Consider the following 19,358-nt stretch of genomic DNA (forward strand, 5'->3'; position numbering starts at 1 on the left):
ACAAAATATTTGATATAGAGCATGAGCAAAGAATGAGATCTGGACTTCTACACAACAGCAACAATAAAAAGAAAAAGTGTCTTGGCAGTCATGCGCTGTCCTGGAATTACATTTTATCAGTCCTGCACATCTTAACTGATACCAAGCCCGAAAACCTGAATGACTTCTCAACTTAAGATTGTTACTCTTTACCTTTCACTAATAGCTGCAGAACAGGCTTTTCTGCAACTTGCTAATGAGGATAGCATTACAAAGCAGAATTGGGCAAGCATCTGTAGGTTATAATTCATTATGTTTTCAATAGAATAACACAAATTTAAATATTAGCATATTGTTCCTGGTTTACCACAGAAAATACCATAGCTTCAATAATACGTCTATTGATTATGTTGCTGTTATAGGGAAGACTGTGGAGCAATTAACTTGCCTTTAAAACTAAGCTTTTTCACCTCGTGACAACTGTGATCTGTACACTCACTCCAGTTTCCGAACAAATTCAAGATATTAAACACACCAATTAAAAGCAGCAACACAATTTGAATGAAATTATTGCCTTCCCATAATAAATAGGGTAACTGTTTAAATTAGTTTTCCTAAATTTCGAAACCACGCTTTATTGCAATATCATGACTTTTTTAAAAAATTGAATAACAGATCTTTAATCGTTTCAGTAAAGAAAGAAAATACAGGCAGGCCTAAGGTAGGTACTGTAATTACAGTCTACGACAGACCACAGGCATCTCTGTCCATTATGAGAGAGAGAGAGAATGAGAAACTTGGTCATATGGCTGGAAATGTACCATCTGCATTAAAGCTGAGACGAGGCAAGAGTCAGACCCACATGAGCTATGACAGCCAGTATGGAAAGTGGTTGGTGCAATTCTACACCACAATGTAGCCAACAAAGTTAAGTGAACCCAGTCAGGCCCCAACAAAAATGTACATATATCTTGCATGTCCAGTTTAATTTTGACACCTGGAGACCAGGGTCTGTGTGCTGGTTCCCCAGTGTTAAACCAATGCCAATGCAAAACAAAAACAATTTTACAGGCGCAAATTTAGTGGTCCACATAGGTTGGAGGATGGAGATAGAGAAGTCAGATTTAGTTTATGCTAATGCTTTTGAGGACAATGCTGTTATGTTTGGGTTAATACAGGATGAATACCTGCAGTCAGGTATATGAATTTGTCAAACTCACGGTGGAATAGATTAACACCTTCTGCGCTTCCTGTCAAAAACAAAATCCAGAAATTGCTGGAGAAACTCAGCAGGTCTGGAAGCATCTTGAAATGTTAACTGTGCTACTCTCAAGTCCATGACACTGCATGAAACTGTTCCAAATTGGTTCCAAAGAAGGGTCATTGGACTGAAAAAGTGTTAACTCTCCTTCCTCTCCACAGATGCTGCCAGACCTGCTGATTTCCTCCAGCTATTCCTATTTTTGTTTTTAATTTCCAGCATCCACAGTTTTTTCTTTTGTGTAAAATCATATACTGACAGAATACTAACGCAAGATTTCCAGAATGCTTTCAAATAGCAGAAGCCAGAATATAAAATGCGGCGCGAGAAGGTCGATTTGTTCACAAAGAGTCTTAACCGCTACATAACCCAGCAATGTCTTTACTTCCGTTAAAGCCTGAGCTAACAGAATGAGACAGTTCATGTCACAAACACAGCATATACCAATGTTTTTACCAAAGACCAAATCTTTTCCAGAGTAATGAAAGCAAAAAGTCAGAACCTGATGATTTCACAGAATATTTTTAGCCTGCCTGCTCTCATTCATTGTATTAGAGTTTGGTCAAATCCATGCCAGGAATCCAAGTTTCAGTTACTCTACAGTCAAAATTTGAATTCTAAAAAGACCAGAGCATAAACGGACTCCACAAGTAAAGCCAAAATTCTTTATTTCAAATTTCACTTGCTTGTCATACAATCCCTCCAGCAACAAATAATTCATTTTGGAACACCTATAAATGTTACAGTACTTTGAAATCATTCTGCACTCCCATCGCTTTGAGCAATACATGTACAATTTGAAAATTTCGCTTTTTGAAAATTAACTTTTGAATTTTTCATGCATTTGCCATCCACTAATTTAAACAGAAAACGTCACTTCATTCTAAAAGGAGATTAACTACTTTCATTTTAAAGACAGGCAATGAAATCTCACACCAAGGTGTTAAAACATTCTTCCATAGACACAGAGGGGAAAAATAGACAGATATGGTCACATAATTTTAAGACCAATAAACTGTCATGCATTAAAAACAGTTAGAAAATATAGACGCAGAATGAGGGCAGAAGATAAAGAGTGCAAGATGTTTTATTATTCACTCAAAGGATGTAATCAATGCTCAACATTTATTGCCCAATCATAATGCCCCAGAGAAGTGGCAATAACCGATCTTCTTTAACTGCTACATAATGGACACCCAGAGGGCTGTTTGGTAAGGATTTCCAGAATCCTGACCTAGCGACAATGCCACAACAGCAATATAAATCTAAGTAAGGATGGGGGACATGAAGATGGAAGTGTTTCCATTTGTTTGCTGCCCTTGTCCTTCTAGATGGTCGAGATTGCAAGCTTGGATGGTGCTAACAGAGGCCCCCTAATGAGTTACTGCAGATGATACACATTGTTACCATTGTCAATAATGATGGTGGTGGATGGGTGCCAATCAAGTGGGTTGTTTTGTCCTAGATGGTGTCAAGTTTCTTGAGCTTGTTGGAGCTGCACTCATCTAGGTAAGTGGAGAGTATTTCATCACATTTGAGAGATATGCCTTGTATATTGTGGACATCAACAAAATTGAGAAAGGTTTTGGTCTTCTTACCAGAGGAAAGATTTTCTGGCTTTGTAAACAAAAGGTTTACCAGACTGATTCCAGGGATGGCAGGACTGACGTGTGACAAAAGATTGGATCAGTTAGGACAATATTCACTGGAATTGAGAAGGAATGAAGAGGTTGGGGGGGGGGAATCTCAGAAACCTATAAAATTCAGGGTTAGACAAGGTAAATGCGGGAAATAGGTACCACTGATCAGAGTCATAATTTAAAGGATACGTTGAAAGATATTTAGGACTGACTCAACTGGGAGAAATGTCTTCATCAGAAAGTGGAAAGCCTGTGAAATTATCTGCCACAAAAAAAAACAATTGAGACCAAAATATTGAATTTTTCTACAAAACAAAAACAAAAAAGAGAGTTGGATACAGTTCTTAGTACTCAAGGGATCAAAGGGTATGGGGAGAAAGCAGGAACATGAGATGGAGTTGGATGATCAGCTGTGATCCTATAGAATGGCAGGGCTGATTCAAAGGGCCAAATGGGCTAATCCTGCTCCAATTTTCTAATGTTCCTAAGGCAGGCTTTGGGGAGTTACTGGACACAAAATTCCTAACCTCTGACATAGTCTTCTGGACACTGTTTATATGGCTGGTCCAGTTCATTTTCTGGTCAATGGTAATCCCCAGGAAGTTAATAGTAAGGGATTCAGTGGTGGCAACACCATTGAGTATCAACAGGTCATGGTTGGATTCTCTCGAGCTGGAGACATTCATTGTGTGGTGCCAATCTTATTTGCCACTTGCCACAATCAAGAATGTTATCCATGTGCTCTAACCACCTACAAGCAAATTCAAATGCTAACTATGTAGCTAGGTTAATTCCATTCTTCTGAGAATAACTTTTAATACATGAATAGAAAAAGTTAAGAAGGTATGAGACATATGCAAAGAGGCAAACATGTTTAATAACTTTGCATTAATCTTTTAGCTTTTCCCAAGTCACCACTAGCTTGCAAAAAAATGTAGTGCTGTGCCCCAAGCATAATTTTATCATTTAATTTCATTAAATACAATGAAAATAATAAACAGATAATGTTAAGAAACCAAACATCCACAGCTTCTTAAAGAAGAGAGAGCAGTGAATCGGTTGAAGTTATAGCCACAGACAGCTGTGGAGGCCAAGTCATAGAGTGCATTTAAGACAGAGGTAGATAGATTTTTGATTAGTATGGGAATCAAAGTTACAAGGAGAAGGCAGAAGAATGGGGTTGACAAATATATCAGCTGTGATCGCATGGCCTAATTCTGATCCTCTATCTTGTGGTCTTAACAACCATGTCAAAAAGACCCACCAATTTTCATACACGCAGACTTAAAATTTGCCTCAAAGTCTAATACTCTTATTAGAGAGTGAAACAATAGATTTCTGTGTTAGTAGGCAGGGGAGAAACTTCTCTCACAGGAGGTGAGGTAAACATACTTTTGGTCCTGTGTCAAAACACACTGCCTCCTACTTATCAGTGTGTAATACAGGCAATTACATGTACCAGAACTATCATTCTGGAAGGCTTTAAATGATCCCTTTCTTCACTGTGACTTTTGTAGTAAGGCTTCAAACCATTGCAAGGAATTCAATAGCAATCCAAAATCATTCTCATGACCTTTGGCTCAAATCAGATTTGGAAACCATCAGGAATTTTAAGAAAAAATCTAAACAAAAAATTTTCCAAGACTTTTACTAGATCTTCACCATTTAAAACAAAATATTAGTCGCGATCTCATGAGTTCACTTAAAAAGGTATGTCCTAGTCAAGATACCTTTTCAGACAGCTTAGATATTGAGCTATTCCAAAGTTCAAATCAACTGAAATAGAAATAACTTCACTCAACTCTTGCCTCTCAATCTGTTGAGTCTTAATATAATTTAGTTGGAAATCAATTGATGTGAGCAGTCTTAAATCTTTATGATTTTTATCAAACCTCCTCTGCCAGCTGATGGTTTACAGTCTACCCAACTCACAAGCACTTCTCTTTAAGAAAAAGAAACAAAACACTTAACCAACTAGTGTACACAAAACACACAACACATTCTGCTTAAATTTTGCAGAGTGTTGGTCTCAAATCTGTTGCACAGAAGTACAGAATTTCAAAGTATTGTACAGAAACATACAAAAGTTCTAATAGACTTGAACTTTATGCATAAAACCCAAAGCATGCAGATGTAGGATAAAGAACCCAATATATGTTGGTGAATGTAATTAAAGGAAACAACTTTAGTGTTTTGTCCACAACTTAATAAGTGCAGGATATATTATGCAAACAGACAGATTATCCAAGGTATTATGACTGACAATTCTGTAACTAATATCAAGCATCATTTTAATAATTGTTTTTGGGCTACTATAAGATAAGTGATGATCCTTCAAATGTGGATGTTTAAAGTAATGAAAGCCACTCCAAAACATAAGGCTATCCCATGGTCTGCTCATCCTGCCATCCCACGCACTATGGTTCACAGTGTTGCAGAAATAAATCAACATAATCGAAGAGTGTTATTTTTAACCATATCTTCCCAACACTTTGTTGGTACTTGCACGATTTCCGTCCTCTTTGTAAAGAACACAAATAGCCATGAAGACACACTGAACCACACCCACCTCCATAACACACTTCAATTGCTCTCACACATTCTGTACTGCAGCCTATTGTAAGATTGTTTAAGAAGAAACTGCTTCAGGTAGTTATGTATAAAACTCATTAACACCCATTTGCTTCTAAAGCAATTTTAACTTATTAAAAAAAAAGAACAAATGAAAAAAGTGAAACCATCTCTTTGAGAGTGACACTTTGCACTCTTTTTTTCCCATTCTCCTTGATTTGTGGGTGTCACGAGCAAGACCAGGAATTATTTCAGTTTCCCAATTCTCCTTGAACTCAGTGGCTTGCTGGATCATTTCAGGGGATTGTTAAGAATTAACAAACTGTGGTTCTGGACTCACATGGATTTTTTTTACAACTACTGATGATAGTTTCATAGTCACCACTGAGGCTTGATTTCAGTCCCATATTTTATTAAATGTAATTTAAATTCCACCACACCATTAGCCTCAAGGTTATTCACCCAATAACATCACAACTCTGCCACGGCCATCCCATTACAGCGAAAATTCAGAGGCAAAATATAATTATGCACTATGCCAGAGAACATTATTGTCCCGACAGGACTGGCACATCACGGAATAAAAAACATTTACCAATCAAGTAAATGATAGGATTCATAAACAAATCTGTTCATCATTAGCCAAGCAATTTCTTCTTAAATCTTAGGAGATACATTACAAAATAAAACTGATTTGGGCACGACGACTACACAAGCTAAGTAAAAGCTCCCTCTAATGCAGATTATGCTTTTTCTTCCAGCAAATTTTCTACACCCTACCTCAGTACCAAATGTGGAAATATTTCCCTTCGTGCAACAGTTTGGTTCTCTGGCTTTGCAACCGTGCTGACGTTAATTGGAGGCTTGGGGATGCATCTTCCTTATGTTCTCCAGTGCTCACCCATGTTGCCGGCATGCATAATTGCCTGTCACCAGCAACTACTTCTTTATTGTGGATGTTCAATCCTTCCTTTCAATTTAAAAAGTTCCACGTCACCACAATCCATGCTTTGATCATATCGGTGGCCAAGATTGATCAAAGAGTTACAAAAGTTTACCAGCAACGTCAGTAACTGCAATGTTCCACAGGGAAAATAAGTGATGAGAATGCAGTGAGGACATGATGGTTATGTACTAACAATGTTAAATTATGCCAAAAAAAAGTAACTGATCATATCCTACGTCTCCAAGACTGTAGAAGTGTTTATTTTTTATTCCCACATCCCAAAAGAGGTTTCTGGGCCATAAAAACATTTAGACAGAGCCTATTTATCCAGGGCCAAATTTAAACTATGTATCATTGTAAACTTAAAAGCTGGGATCATGAGTTAAAATCTTAATGACAGGGTTCATAAATTATCTTCAAGAGAAAAGAGAAGAAATGAGAAGCAGTAATGGTATCATTAGGAATTGAATCATTGAGTACAGAAGAGGCCTTTTGACCCACAGTCTGTACTGTCAAAAATATATGACAACCAATACTGGTCCCACAGGTCTTGAATATTGATGACATTTCAAGTACTTTCTAAAAAAAAAAAGATTGAGAGGTTTCCCATCTCAACTACCCTGCCAGGCAGTGCATTCCAGAACCCCACCATCCTCTGGGCAAAAACAAACTGGAGCATTATTTCAGACAAATCTGAATTCAGGATTATGGCATAGATTTTGCATTGAATATTATAGGCTATGCTTCAAATTTTTCCCCTGAAATCCTCCCTAAACTTCCTGCATTTCATTTTAGAATAATGCCCCCTTGGTATTGACCCTTTGACTAAGGGAAACAGCAGTTTTCTATTCACTCTGTCCATGCATCTCAATCAGGTCTATCCATCAACCTTCTCCGCTGCAAATAGCAAGCAACAGATTCTATTGGCTTAGATTATAAACCAGAAAAGTGTTTTTTGACACTTGGAAATTGTACATGGATCAGCTGATAGATGAAACAGCCAATAATAATTCACCATTGTGAACTCTTTTTAAGTTGTCATATACATCATTGGCAGCAGAGAAGATCAATGATATAGAGAATACCCGCGAGTACATGCACACAGTCTCAAATCACAACTCACTAGATGAACACAAGGACAACTGACACGTGCTATGGAACCAAAAAAAGGAACAAAAAGCACTAAATCAATGTTTAGGAAAGCAGAAACAAAGCTGCATTTTTGAATATTGATTGTGTGACAACATTTGACCTGCAATCATCATAAGGAAAAAAAAAAATCTATGGCATGTGTAATGGCTTGGAGAACTTTTGAAAGGAGTCCTAAGAGTTTGCATCAGTTCTAAAACTTTGAATATTATTATTATTATAATAATGTTGGTCCACCTTGACCTGTAAGCAGTACCAACAGGAAGAATAGTCATGTGGCTGGAAGACAAAGAAGAGTTGCAGGCAAAGTAGGGCTACAGCAGGGAAAATCAAATAAGGCAAAACAAGAAATTTGAGTAACGCTGTTATAAAGAACATTGTAGTGATAACAATATTCGCCAGGTGGACCTCATAGAATGGGTTTCCCTGATTGGGACTGTTAATCTGGTCTAATCAGGAAGCCCAGGCTGACAGATATAAACAGGAGTGTTCTGTTTTGATCACATAGCACTGCCCTTTGATGTGAAGGGCAGTGTTTGTCACTGGCCACCCGGGTGTTTTCCTATCTTCCTGGTGGTGGAATTTGAATAAAGATTTGTGCATTTTGTGTCTTTCACTATGTCTCACACCTGCACACACACACCATGGGTGCTGGGGACAAAAAATATATATATAATAAGCACTACCGCACTTAGGTGGTAGTGTGGGGGTTAATATAAAAAAAGAAAAAAAAAAACAGGAGTGTTAGCCCGGGTGTCCTTGGAGAAGGAGCACGCGGTGTCCACCAACACCCTGGAGTTGTTCAGGGAGAGGTGGGCGCAGCAGGGAGTGGAGCGCATCATTTCTCCCTCCAACTCTATTTTGATTTAGTCCCGACCCTCCCCTTCACTGTTTTGATCACACAGCACTGCCCTTTGATGTGAAGGGCAGTGTTTGTCACTGGCCACCCGGGTGTTTTCCTATCTTCCTGGTGGTGGAATTTGAATAAAGATTCGTGCATTTTGTGTCTTTCACTGTGTCTCACACCTGCACACACACACCATGGGTGCTGGGGAAAAAATAAGCACTACCGCACTTAGGTGGTAGTGTGTGGGTTTAAAAAAAAATAAAAAAAACAAATAAACAGGAGTGTCAGAGGTTCTGTTCACCCAGAGCTGGCTTTGATGAAGCTGGATCAGTGTCAAGGATTCTCCACGTGTAAATAAAGACTGCCTTGGAGACAAAATAACAGCCTCTGGAGCATTATTTCAGACAGAACTCTGAATTCAGGATTATGGCATTGATTTTGCCTTGAATATTGTATTCTATGCTTCAGTTTTGCCAAAGCCAACCAGATTGTTTAACAAGTCTGTGGGAAAAACCTGTGCCAGCAAGACTATCGTGAACTATGCTAAGGAGATTCAGCAGATGTAGGCTTGTTACATCAGATTTAGTTTGTGTGGATTTTTATTTGTGTTAAAGCAGTGGCCTACAAAAACGTGGAATTTCGTTGGTAATTTTTTTTTGATTGTGGGTCATTCAGAAAAATTGGTAAAATTTGGTTTGTGGTTCCCCACAGAGATCACAACAATTGTTTATTCAGCACAATGAACCAAACTCATGATTGGGTGGGTGGGTGGGGGTGAGGAGGGGTGGGTGTGGTATTATATTCATTCCAAATATGGAAAGATTTGCAGCTGTTGGCAAAATATATGCATAATGTCCTGTGAATAGTTACTAAAATAAAAAACTCATACACAAGAATTCAATGATCTCCACAAATCAATTTACTAAATAACTACACGCTTAAAATTCAGGCAAGGCAGCATCTAAATGTCTGGTTTTCAGAAAATTAGATTTGAAACACTGTACCTGTACACAATCTATCCCCCAAAGCCCAAAATGTTTAGAATGGATTAGTTGCCATTTAGTTTCCTAATCTGATCTGCATTGTGCCTGCACTGCCGCTATATTTGTCTGCTACACTCCATAATACCATGATCTTTTCTACTGTTCACTCTGAAGTGATTTCTTTTGCCAGTTATTTGCAGCATTTTAAAATTTCCCCGGGGAAGAGATTATTGAAAAAAATTAAACAAAAGTTATGCTGTTTTAATTATCACTAATTATTATAATCCCAGTGCCCCAAAGAGAATTGGCCACATCCAAATATCCAAGCCTATGAAAATTTAATACTTTACAACCAACTGAAGGAATTTAGATGTTCAACCACAAATAAAAAAAAAAACTACACCAAATCTTCAAGAGCTGGATAATGGCATTCACTGGCTCTTTTAGGAAGAGCCTGAGTAGCTTTCACTGTATACCTCAGTTTGGAATAGCCCTGGCTCAAGACGGCTCAAACATTAAGCCACTTTTGTGAAACGGGCTGTTTGTCACCACCGGTCAACATTCCCACATATGGTGAAGTTTACAAAATGGACAAATGGTTACTAAATTTCACAGACTAGAATGTTAGAGCATTACTACAGCTTGACTTGAAAACCTGAATGCATCAAAAATAAACTGCCAACATAGAATTTAACATACTTATTTCCAAGTTGTGGCCTTTAGTGCAAATAAATGTAAAATTGAGGTTTTAAGGGAGCAATTATGCGTTCTCCTGAAAAGCAAAAAAAAGAGTACAAGTCAACACCACAAGTGGGAATCAGTTCTGTTATCCAACAAGAACTTCTGCAACAATTAAAAATGAGTCCACTGACAGGAGATAAGATAGATGAGTGGAGATTTGAACATCCACACCGGCATGGGCTACTTGGGCCGAATGGATATACAGCACAAAAATAGACCAAAGTATTAATGAGTGAATCGTGCTCTGCAACTTCTACTTTCAAACAAGCATTTATGACCTTGATTGGGTCATCACTACATAGACTCACACACCACCACAAGTGCACCATCTCCAAACTGTCTACCTTTCCAAAACTAACTTGGTGGCTTTCAACCACAAAGGGCAATATGCCTGATTTACTAAGTTTGCATTGTGGCTAGACAAATTTTGCTTCAAGGCAGCTGCTCAGGCAATCAATCATTTAAAATATCCCTACATTATTTACAATGGTAATGTGTGGCAAAATATTTTATGCCAATCAATTGCCAAAAAGCATCAGACATGTGCATGCAACAACATAGATGTGTCCTTCTAAAAGAATGATCAGGCAGGTGGCTGCAGACACTTAGCTTATGGAATTAATAAACATCAGGTTCAATTTATGAGAGACAAGCTGTGGACTGGAACAGATTGCATCAAGTAAAACATGATAAAATATTGCAAGATATGTAGTCAAGAAAATAATGACAGAATACGAACAATAGGAACTTCGTATCTCAGCAGAAGGTTGAGAATCTGATTTCAGCTAATGCCAAAAGAAAAGAGGGTTTCCCTAATCCTGTAATGATAGTCAGTTTAATAGATAGTCAAGAATGTAAACAAAGAAATTATACTGGACAGAAGTAGATTAACTGAATAGATTATGAGCTACTTGACATGAATCCACTTTATTTAATTCCAGTTCAGTTCCGAGGTTGTAATGTAAGCATAACAGACCAAGATAGTTTGTGACCACTGACTTTGCACAGTCCCAAGTTACACATCAGTGCAACTGCAGCTTGAAACTAACACTGGGCTGTCAATTTCAAAACTTTAACTCTGGGGCTACAGGAGGGATTTTCAGTCCTCTTGCATAACTGGACTGTATTTTATTTTGTTACTTTGTGCCAGTTGAACAGGATTCATGTTGCCATACATACATCAAACAGGAGGGTGCGTGGGAAGCACTTTCATGCAATTCCTTATCTCCTAACCAGTCATGTTTTACAAATGTTTCCATGACCCCTTAAAATCAATATCGGCAGTATTTGACTGCAAAAAGAAAACTGGAAGTTCCTGGAGGATGCCAGAGCAGGGTTGGGGGGGCGTTAAATGAAAACTGGCAAATACAGTGTAGATATGTGTGTTAGATATGTGTGCATGTATAGATGTGTGTGCATGGTTGACTGGGAAAATAGATCAGCAAGATTCTGAACTCCTAATCACTGATTTTGCTGAAATATGTCGATGGTTATAAATGGAGGTCATGTGGCTGCATACCACGAGACCAAGGTACAAAGACAGCAAGCCCAAAACAGACATCCAAAATGTACTGATCTACAATCATGCTAAAATAGATTAGCATTTCCATCACCACACCTGGAATATACTCAGAAGACAGGAAATATTTCAAATTGTCACAATCTGATCACACCAGTACAGGAAACATTAGATTCAAGATATCAGTTTACAAATACAAGACTGGAAGCAAAAGTATCTGGAAGGAGTAATGTCTGCACTTACATACAAAAGCAATATTCTTAAGGACACAAGAGAAAGCTAACAGTGGTTATTCAGCATCAGTTATTCAGGGGTTAACAGATTCAAACTTGGATTGAACACAATATTCAGAAACAAAATTATTTTCTCACCCAAAAGTGTAATCTCTGATAAAACAAGAGGCCAGTACTCAATATCTTGATACCTTCCTATACCATATGGTGATGTGAAGCAAGCTAATCTCCAAATATTCAGATCATCATCATCTTCTACACAGCCACTTGCTTTGCCTGCGCCTCAGGAAGCCCCATATAGTCTTTTTGCAAGATAGGTTTTAAGTAATGAGCATTTCAGTATTTACATGCAATAGGTTGCACAGGTAACAGCTAACTGTTAGCTTGGCACAGCAATAGCACACACTAAACCAGAAGAATGAAGGTTGTCTCATGAGCTGGGCGCACATAATCTAAACTGACACTGCACTGTCAACAAGAAGAACAGGTCGCATGTATTTTAAATAGTGCCTTTCAAAACCTTAATTTTCAATGAAATGCTTTTGAAAGGTCGTCATAATGTAGGAAATGTAGAAACTAATTTATGTTCAACTAAGTCCCACTTACAATAATGACAAAATGGCCTGATATTGTGTTCTAGTGACATTGACAGAAAAGGTAAAATGTTGACCAAGATGCTCAGGAGATGCTCCCCAGATTTTCCTTCAAAATATGCCATGGGAATCACGTGCTTATTTAAGACAGGGCTCAGTTTAAAGCCTTATCTAAAAGGGTAACAGCTCCATCAGTGCCACCCCGGATTATGCACTCAATTCTCTGGGTTGGGATCTGAACTGAAGACTGACTCAGATCCAAGTGCTGTACTAATCCAAGCTCTCACTTTGCTGTTGAATGCCGATTCCCCATCTGCCTTCTGGGGGTGGTGGGGCAGATCACGTTGTATAATTAGGAGGATCTGGGAAGTTCTCCTGCTGTGCTGACCAACATCAAAATAGATTGCCTGATCTCACTGTTGCTTGTAGAACCTTTGGATCATGCAAATAGTCTGTAACTTTCTTGCACAATCATATAGATGTAAACGATAATTCAAAATTAAAAATCACAACACCAGGTTATAATCCAACAAGTTTAATTGGAAGCACACTAGCTTTCGGAGCGACGCTCCTTCATCAGGTGATAGTCGCTCCGAAAGCTAGTGTGCTTCCAATTAAACATGTTGGACTATAACCTGGTGTTGTGTGATTTTTAAACTTTGTACACCCCAGTCCAACACCGGCATTTCCAAATCATGACTATTCAAAAGTAATGAATGGCTTGAAATGTCCTGAGGCAATGCTGTTTTTTTTAAAAACAAAAACACAGTTTTGAGATTTTTTTTGTCCTTTTGGATAGCTATACTTCCCTCAAATAACAAAAAGGAAGGCCAATAACAAGTTTAAACCACCAGTTCAGGAAGGCTAACAATCATCTCAAAAACTTGATCAATACATTCCTAATTTCATCTATTTCACATATGAGCCATAGCTGTTCATACTGCAGATCCACTTTCCTTAACTACACCTGTACTGCAACTCAAACTATATCAGACTATAAACGGTTACTGCTTAGGTTGTTTTCAGAACTTAAAAGCCTGCTTATATAAATGCAAGCTGCGCTTGGGTAGTCACGTGGGTTATGTAGGTGGCACAGGTCAGAGTTCAAATGAAGTAATTTTGAACATGTCCACCAAGACCTTCTGCAAATAAAACCATACCCAGACAGCAAATAATAAGATAACACTTTACACAGATTGAAGCCTGATTAAATAGACAGAAACTCTGCTTTAAATCTCAACAAAATATCCTCTAGATTAGAGAGGTATTCCTTAACTTGAGCCATACGTATTGTTACTGAGGTCCTAATGAAGTCGTGACATATTGAGATATCCCCAAACCCAGACTGTTGGGAATTTCTGCTGCTCAGATACTTAGAAACAACTGAAAAGGACAGACTTTCACTTCACACTGACAACTCTCCGAAGGCGTGCGGCTTCACAGCTCATTCATAATTCTCAACTCGAAAGTTGTACCACAAGATCTACAGAAATCCAGGCAACAATCCCACTTCTCCCTGGTACGCTGACATGTTTGTTAAATCATCGGGAAAACAACGCATGCTTCCCAAATCTATCTGATTAACACTGCGCCTTCACTTTTCCTCTCACGTTTATCGACTGCAGTTCCAAAGCTCAGTCAGTCATTTCAGATCTCACACCTTGGGGCCACATGCTGAATGGGGGCTGACACACAGTCGTAGGTACATGCACAGTGAATGAACACACGGAGCTGGACTTGTCGCTCACTCACCCTTATCCTTCTCATAGCAGCAACGATCTCCACCCTGCTGTTCGGCCTGGGTACGTCCAATGTCCCGATATACTGTTAATGAGAAAGAGAGAGAGAGAGAGAGAGAGAGAGAGAAGTAAAAAGGGAAGAGCAGTCTTTTTGTAAAGATCAGAAACTCCCGCGACACGCACACTTTCAAAGCTCTGGTGCTCACAAGGATTTGAAGTCCTGCAGAAAGTTACAAACCTTCGCCTCGAAACTGATGCCATGCTGAAAGGCTTCTTCATTGTGCAAAGGAATACGCAAGTCATGTCCATCGTCCACTAAGTTGTATTTGGTTTTGCTAGGCATGTTGGTTGGACAGTTGTAACCAGAAAACAACTAGGGCAAAAAGCGAGAACAAATAAAAAAAAACCCTCAGCTAACCTGCAGCAGGGGAGCCTTAATTTAAAACACTAGCACAACTTGAGATAGATATATGTATAAATATATAGAATCTATATTACAGGCTAACTAGGGAAACTTTATACGTTCCAACCAGCCCCAATGACACCTAAAGGCTAGGATTTGATTGTGGCTGATCCTCTTCACATGCAGTACTGTAGATTGTGAGCCTTGCTTTTGGCTGAGAGAGACCTAGCGATGCTGCAGCGGCGGTGGATTCGTTGAGTGAGTGAATGAGTTGAGTGAGCGGCTCCCTGCGCTGCCCCTGGCCGGCAGCTAGCGCTCAAGCGTCGGGGCAGCTGCTGCTGCTGCTACCGCCGGTGGTGGTGGTGGTGGTGCCTGGGCTCCTGTTACCGCAGCTCCTCCGTATCCCTTCCTCTCCCACGGCAGCGCCATATCAACACTTCCCAATCAGCCGACACATTCACTCACACACACACACACAAAAAAGGACCCGATTCCCTCCCATTGGCCAGCGCCCGGGAATTCCGACCGATTTTTATTGGCGTAAAGTTACATCACTGCGCTGCGTGTGGCTGGAGAATTCAACATGCTTCCTGGTTTTCCCCCCCTCGGAGGGCAGAGCGGCACTGGGAGAGGAGTCTGGATGTGCCCAGCGCTGATCTCGCCTCTGCCAGGGTCTGCAAGGAATGTGCACTCGCCCTCTTGCGGCTGGAAGCGAGAGGCTTGTCCAAATGGGGGCTCTGTGTGTGCGTGCATACACACAACTCAATGTCAAATTGCACCTACAACTTGCTGCCGACCCCTTCACACACTCTCTATATCCAGTTCCTCCAAAACCCCTTTCAGAAGGAACCCCCCCCCCCCCGAACGGAATACAAGGGCGCCAGCACCTCTCTGATTCTGAAAGTTGTGGGAGGAGGGAGGCAGCGCTGACGGGAGCAGCCGCAGGGCACTGAGAGGACAGCTTCGACCCTGTCGGCTGCTCGCTGAGAGTGAGTCCGGGGGATTCTGTCTCTGGAAGCAGGTAGTCAAAAGTGACCCCTGCCTTCAGAGGACATTGCAACGCGGAAGATCGCGATTTCCCTGGTGCGCGGCTATATTCTCTAAAGTTTTTATTTTAAGTTTCCAATAGTCTGGAATGTGTTGTGAGTTAGCCCGGCAATGGAAACAGCCCCGAAACCCGAAGTTAAAGATCACACGACGCCAGGTTATAGTCCAACAGGTTTACTTGGAAGCGCTAGCTTTCAGAGCGCGGCTCCTTCATCAGGTGGGTGTGGAGTATAAGATCATAAGACACAGAATTTATAGCAAAAGTTTACAGTGTAATGCAAGTGAAATTATATATTGAAAAAGACCTGGATTGTTTGTTAAGTCTGTCATCTTTTAGAATGACCATGTTGGTTTCAGTTCTTTCTTATGTAAATCGCAGATTTTTCTTTGAAAGTTATATTCTCAAGTGAACTTTAATAGGTGCCATGTTGGCTCACATAATGCATTGGAGTTGCGAGGTGCCCTGTGAAAGAACTGAAATCAACATGCCCACTCCAAAAGATGAATTAACAAACAATCCAGGTCTTTTCAATATATAATTTCACTTGCATCACACTGTAAACTTTTGCTATAAATTGTGTCTTACGATCTTAACCTCCACAACCACCTGATGAAGGAGCGTCGCTCCAAAAGCTAGTGCTTCCAAATAAACCTGTTGGACTATAACCTGGTGTTGTGTGATTTTTAACTTTGTCCACCCCAGTCCTGCACCGGCTCCTCCATATTCTGAAACCTGAACTGAGTGAAGTGATTCGAATCAGGACAGTGTTGGGGATATCATATTGAAGCTGTAGTCCTTGACATTCTCAGGGAGCAGACTGTTTTGAATGTGACATCTGCTGAAAAGAGCAATGGAGGTGACACATGGTGTGAAAAAAATGCTCATGTACCTTTAAAAGAAATGTTTCTTAAACTCTTTCTCAATAATTGCACACCTCAACAGAATATGATGCATCATTCCTGGGCTGGAGCGACAGTCCGAAGCAGCACGTAACCTCTCATTGACCATTGTCTTATCTTCAGATATATTAGTTGTTATTGTTTCCAATCCTCCTGCACATGTACTTTCATGGGAAAACTGTAATATTGCTTTTTTATTTCAAAAATATACTTTATTCATAAAAATATCTTTACATACATATAGTCACCAAAGCAGTTCAGTTCTGTACAGTAATGTATGAAGAAACAAACACTGGAGTTTGACTATCCAGCAAACATACCAAAGGCATTTCTTGCTTGTACAAGACTATATTTACACCTCTTTGAAACACTGGGGGTCTGATAATTGAACGGACCCCATCTAACTTCAGAAAGAGCCGAGACAGTGGTCTTTCCCCATTGTGCCCTGGTGGCAGCTTCTCTGAGCTTTAGTGTGTCCCTCAGCAGATAGTCCTGGACCTTGGAATGTGCCAGGCTGCAACCCTCTGTCAAGGTCAATTCCTGTTCTGGAAGACCAGCATCTTTCAGCAAAGTGATGGTCCTCCAGGTGCAGTTGATGTTTGTCTCAGTGTGCGTCTTGGGGAACAGCCTGTAAAACACAGAACCCTGCATGGACCTGCTCGGGATGAACCTCAACTAAAAAACCATGGCATCTCTCTCCAGTCTTCCTTCTGCAAAGGCACATTCCAGAATGAGACACATGACAGTAACCCCCCACCTTGGATCACTTTGATAGCAATGTGCAGTGACACAGCGTCCAGGTGTACAAGAAGGGTCTCACAGGTAGTGCCCCTTCTCACCGCCAGCCTAGCGATGTCTTGGTGCATGTTGGAAAGTTCTGGTGATGAGTTATTCTGCCAAATGACTTTGACAGTCTGCGCAGGGAACAACTCGACACCTGATGTCCTGGTTTTTACCCGCAATAGAAAGGGAGCAGTGCTCCCAAAAGCTCAGTTTCTGCCTCACCTCAACAACACGGTCCTCCCAAGTGTTTGTGCACACAGCAGCCCCTCTGACCCATACTCCCAGCACCATCAGATAATCCACCCAGACAGTAAAAGGGATATAGGATTGGTTGGTCCCGTCCCCAGAGAACATGGCCTCGCTCTTGCCTCGATTTACCTTGGCTCCTGAGGCCAGTTCAAACTGACCACAGATGTTCATGACTCTGTGCACTGAGTCATGTGAATCCGAGCAGAAAACAGTGATGCCATCCATGTACCGAGAAGCGTTACTCTGCCAGCCTCACTGCCTGGGATAGTCACCCCTCTTGCTAAAGTACCTAATAGACATGGCTCAGGGAATCCCTGATGGATCAACTTGTAGCGTCTCTTGGTTCGTCCCAGAGATCGTCTGGAATATAAACCTCTTACTGACAGTTTAGTTTAAATTATTACCTTTATTTACCAATGGCATCAATGTTACACCATAACATAGATACCTACAAGTAAGGCTTGAGCTAAGGTTCTAAAACCTTGAGCAGAGTCACGGTGCCAGCTCCTCCCCAAGAGCTCTCTCAGGCTACTCCCCTTATTGCTGCAAACAAGCGGTCTTTATACAGAAATTGGTATTAAAATTACAAAAATGTCACATGTCCTGAATCACATAATCAACAATAAAATGGCAAAAGTTTACAGAGGAAGAGAAGCTCATTGACAGGTCTGAGTGCACTTGACTAATTAAGCTACAGGCACATCAAAGTGGAAAACCTTGTTCAAGCTAGGCCAAATGGTCAAATGCTTTGGCTAGTACATCATAACGAGACACTAGTCTAAACTATGTGACAAAGTTCGTGGGGACACCTCACTCAGCTTTCATGTCCAATATCATTGTCCTACAAAATGGCTGTTTCTTTTAAAACCATCTTAGATTCCCAAAATGCAACTTAAATTCATAACATTCCCGGATCTCGAGCTCCAGGGAATAACACACATATTCAATCCATGACAAACCAGTGATCACTTAAATCAGACCACAAGGGGTTAATCTTTCCACCAGATTCCATCCAGTTTCTGTCTCTCTCTCCCTCTGTGACTCTTGAACCCTTCAGTCAGTGAATGTAATTTACAGAAGAATGTTTTCTCTCTCTCAGTCACACATGAACATCTTCCAACTTTCAGCCTTTGTGTGTTTCTAGCCTGTAAGGGTAATGAGGCATTCACTTCCCAGAACAGTCAAGATGAGGGAGCTGAGCGTCATAAATTCAAATCTGCTCAGTGTGGTGTACATGAAAATGTATCAGGATTGTTCTATTACATACATATTCCACTCTGCTTATTAAATTATAAGTTCTTTTCCAATTGAGTATGATTTTCTTAAGAATCTTTGATATAAACCAACAATTTAGTTATCTGACATCCCACTGTGAAATATGTGTGCTTCCAGCCTCTGGTGTGAGAAGGAAGTACTGCCACACATTCCACAAGTGAACAAATGTTATCACCTTATTTACACTGATCCATTGACATTAAGAACAGGTGTTCCCAATTCTTTAGAACAAATGGGACCCCCTCAAGTGCTTTCCCACACCTCCTTAGCAGATGTAAGGCTACCAACTTTCTCACTCTCAGGCTCACATCCTTCCCGATGAAATCAGCAAAAAGCTGTATACAAAACACAGGTAAAAACAAGGACTGCAGATGCTGGAAACCAGAGTCTAGATTAGAGTGGTGCTGGAAAAGCACAGCAGATCAGGCAGCATCTGAGGAGCAGGAAAATCGACGTTTTGGGCAAAAGCCCTTCATCAGGAATAGAGGCGGGAAGCCTCC

General features: G+C 40.3%; 1 protein-coding gene across 3 annotated transcripts in view; it reads right to left on the minus strand.

The window, feature by feature from the left end:
- nos1apa (nitric oxide synthase 1 (neuronal) adaptor protein a) overlaps window positions 1-15,105 on the minus strand; it is a 386,732-nt gene extending 371,627 nt beyond the window's left edge. For 2 of the 3 annotated variants that reach the window (XM_043699832.2, XM_087990864.1), the window contains exons 1-2: window positions 14,440-15,103; window positions 14,215-14,286 (exon numbers count right to left, since the gene is read on the minus strand). In XM_043699832.2, the coding sequence (XP_043555767.2) occupies window positions 14,215-14,286; window positions 14,440-14,544 (177 nt within the window). In that variant the 5' untranslated portion in view covers window positions 14,545-15,103. Of the gene's footprint in view, window positions 1-14,214; window positions 14,287-14,439 lie in introns of all 3 variants that reach the window. The other variant, XM_043699831.2, reaches the window with a different exon arrangement.
- Between the last annotated feature and the right edge of the window lie 4,253 nt (window positions 15,106-19,358).

The sequence above is a fragment of the Chiloscyllium plagiosum genome, unplaced genomic scaffold (genome assembly GCF_037043375.1).
Source record: "Chiloscyllium plagiosum isolate Xiang-an unplaced genomic scaffold, Cpla_swu_hap1 HiC_scaffold_9, whole genome shotgun sequence".
Lineage (NCBI taxonomy): Eukaryota > Metazoa > Chordata > Chondrichthyes > Orectolobiformes > Hemiscylliidae > Chiloscyllium > Chiloscyllium plagiosum.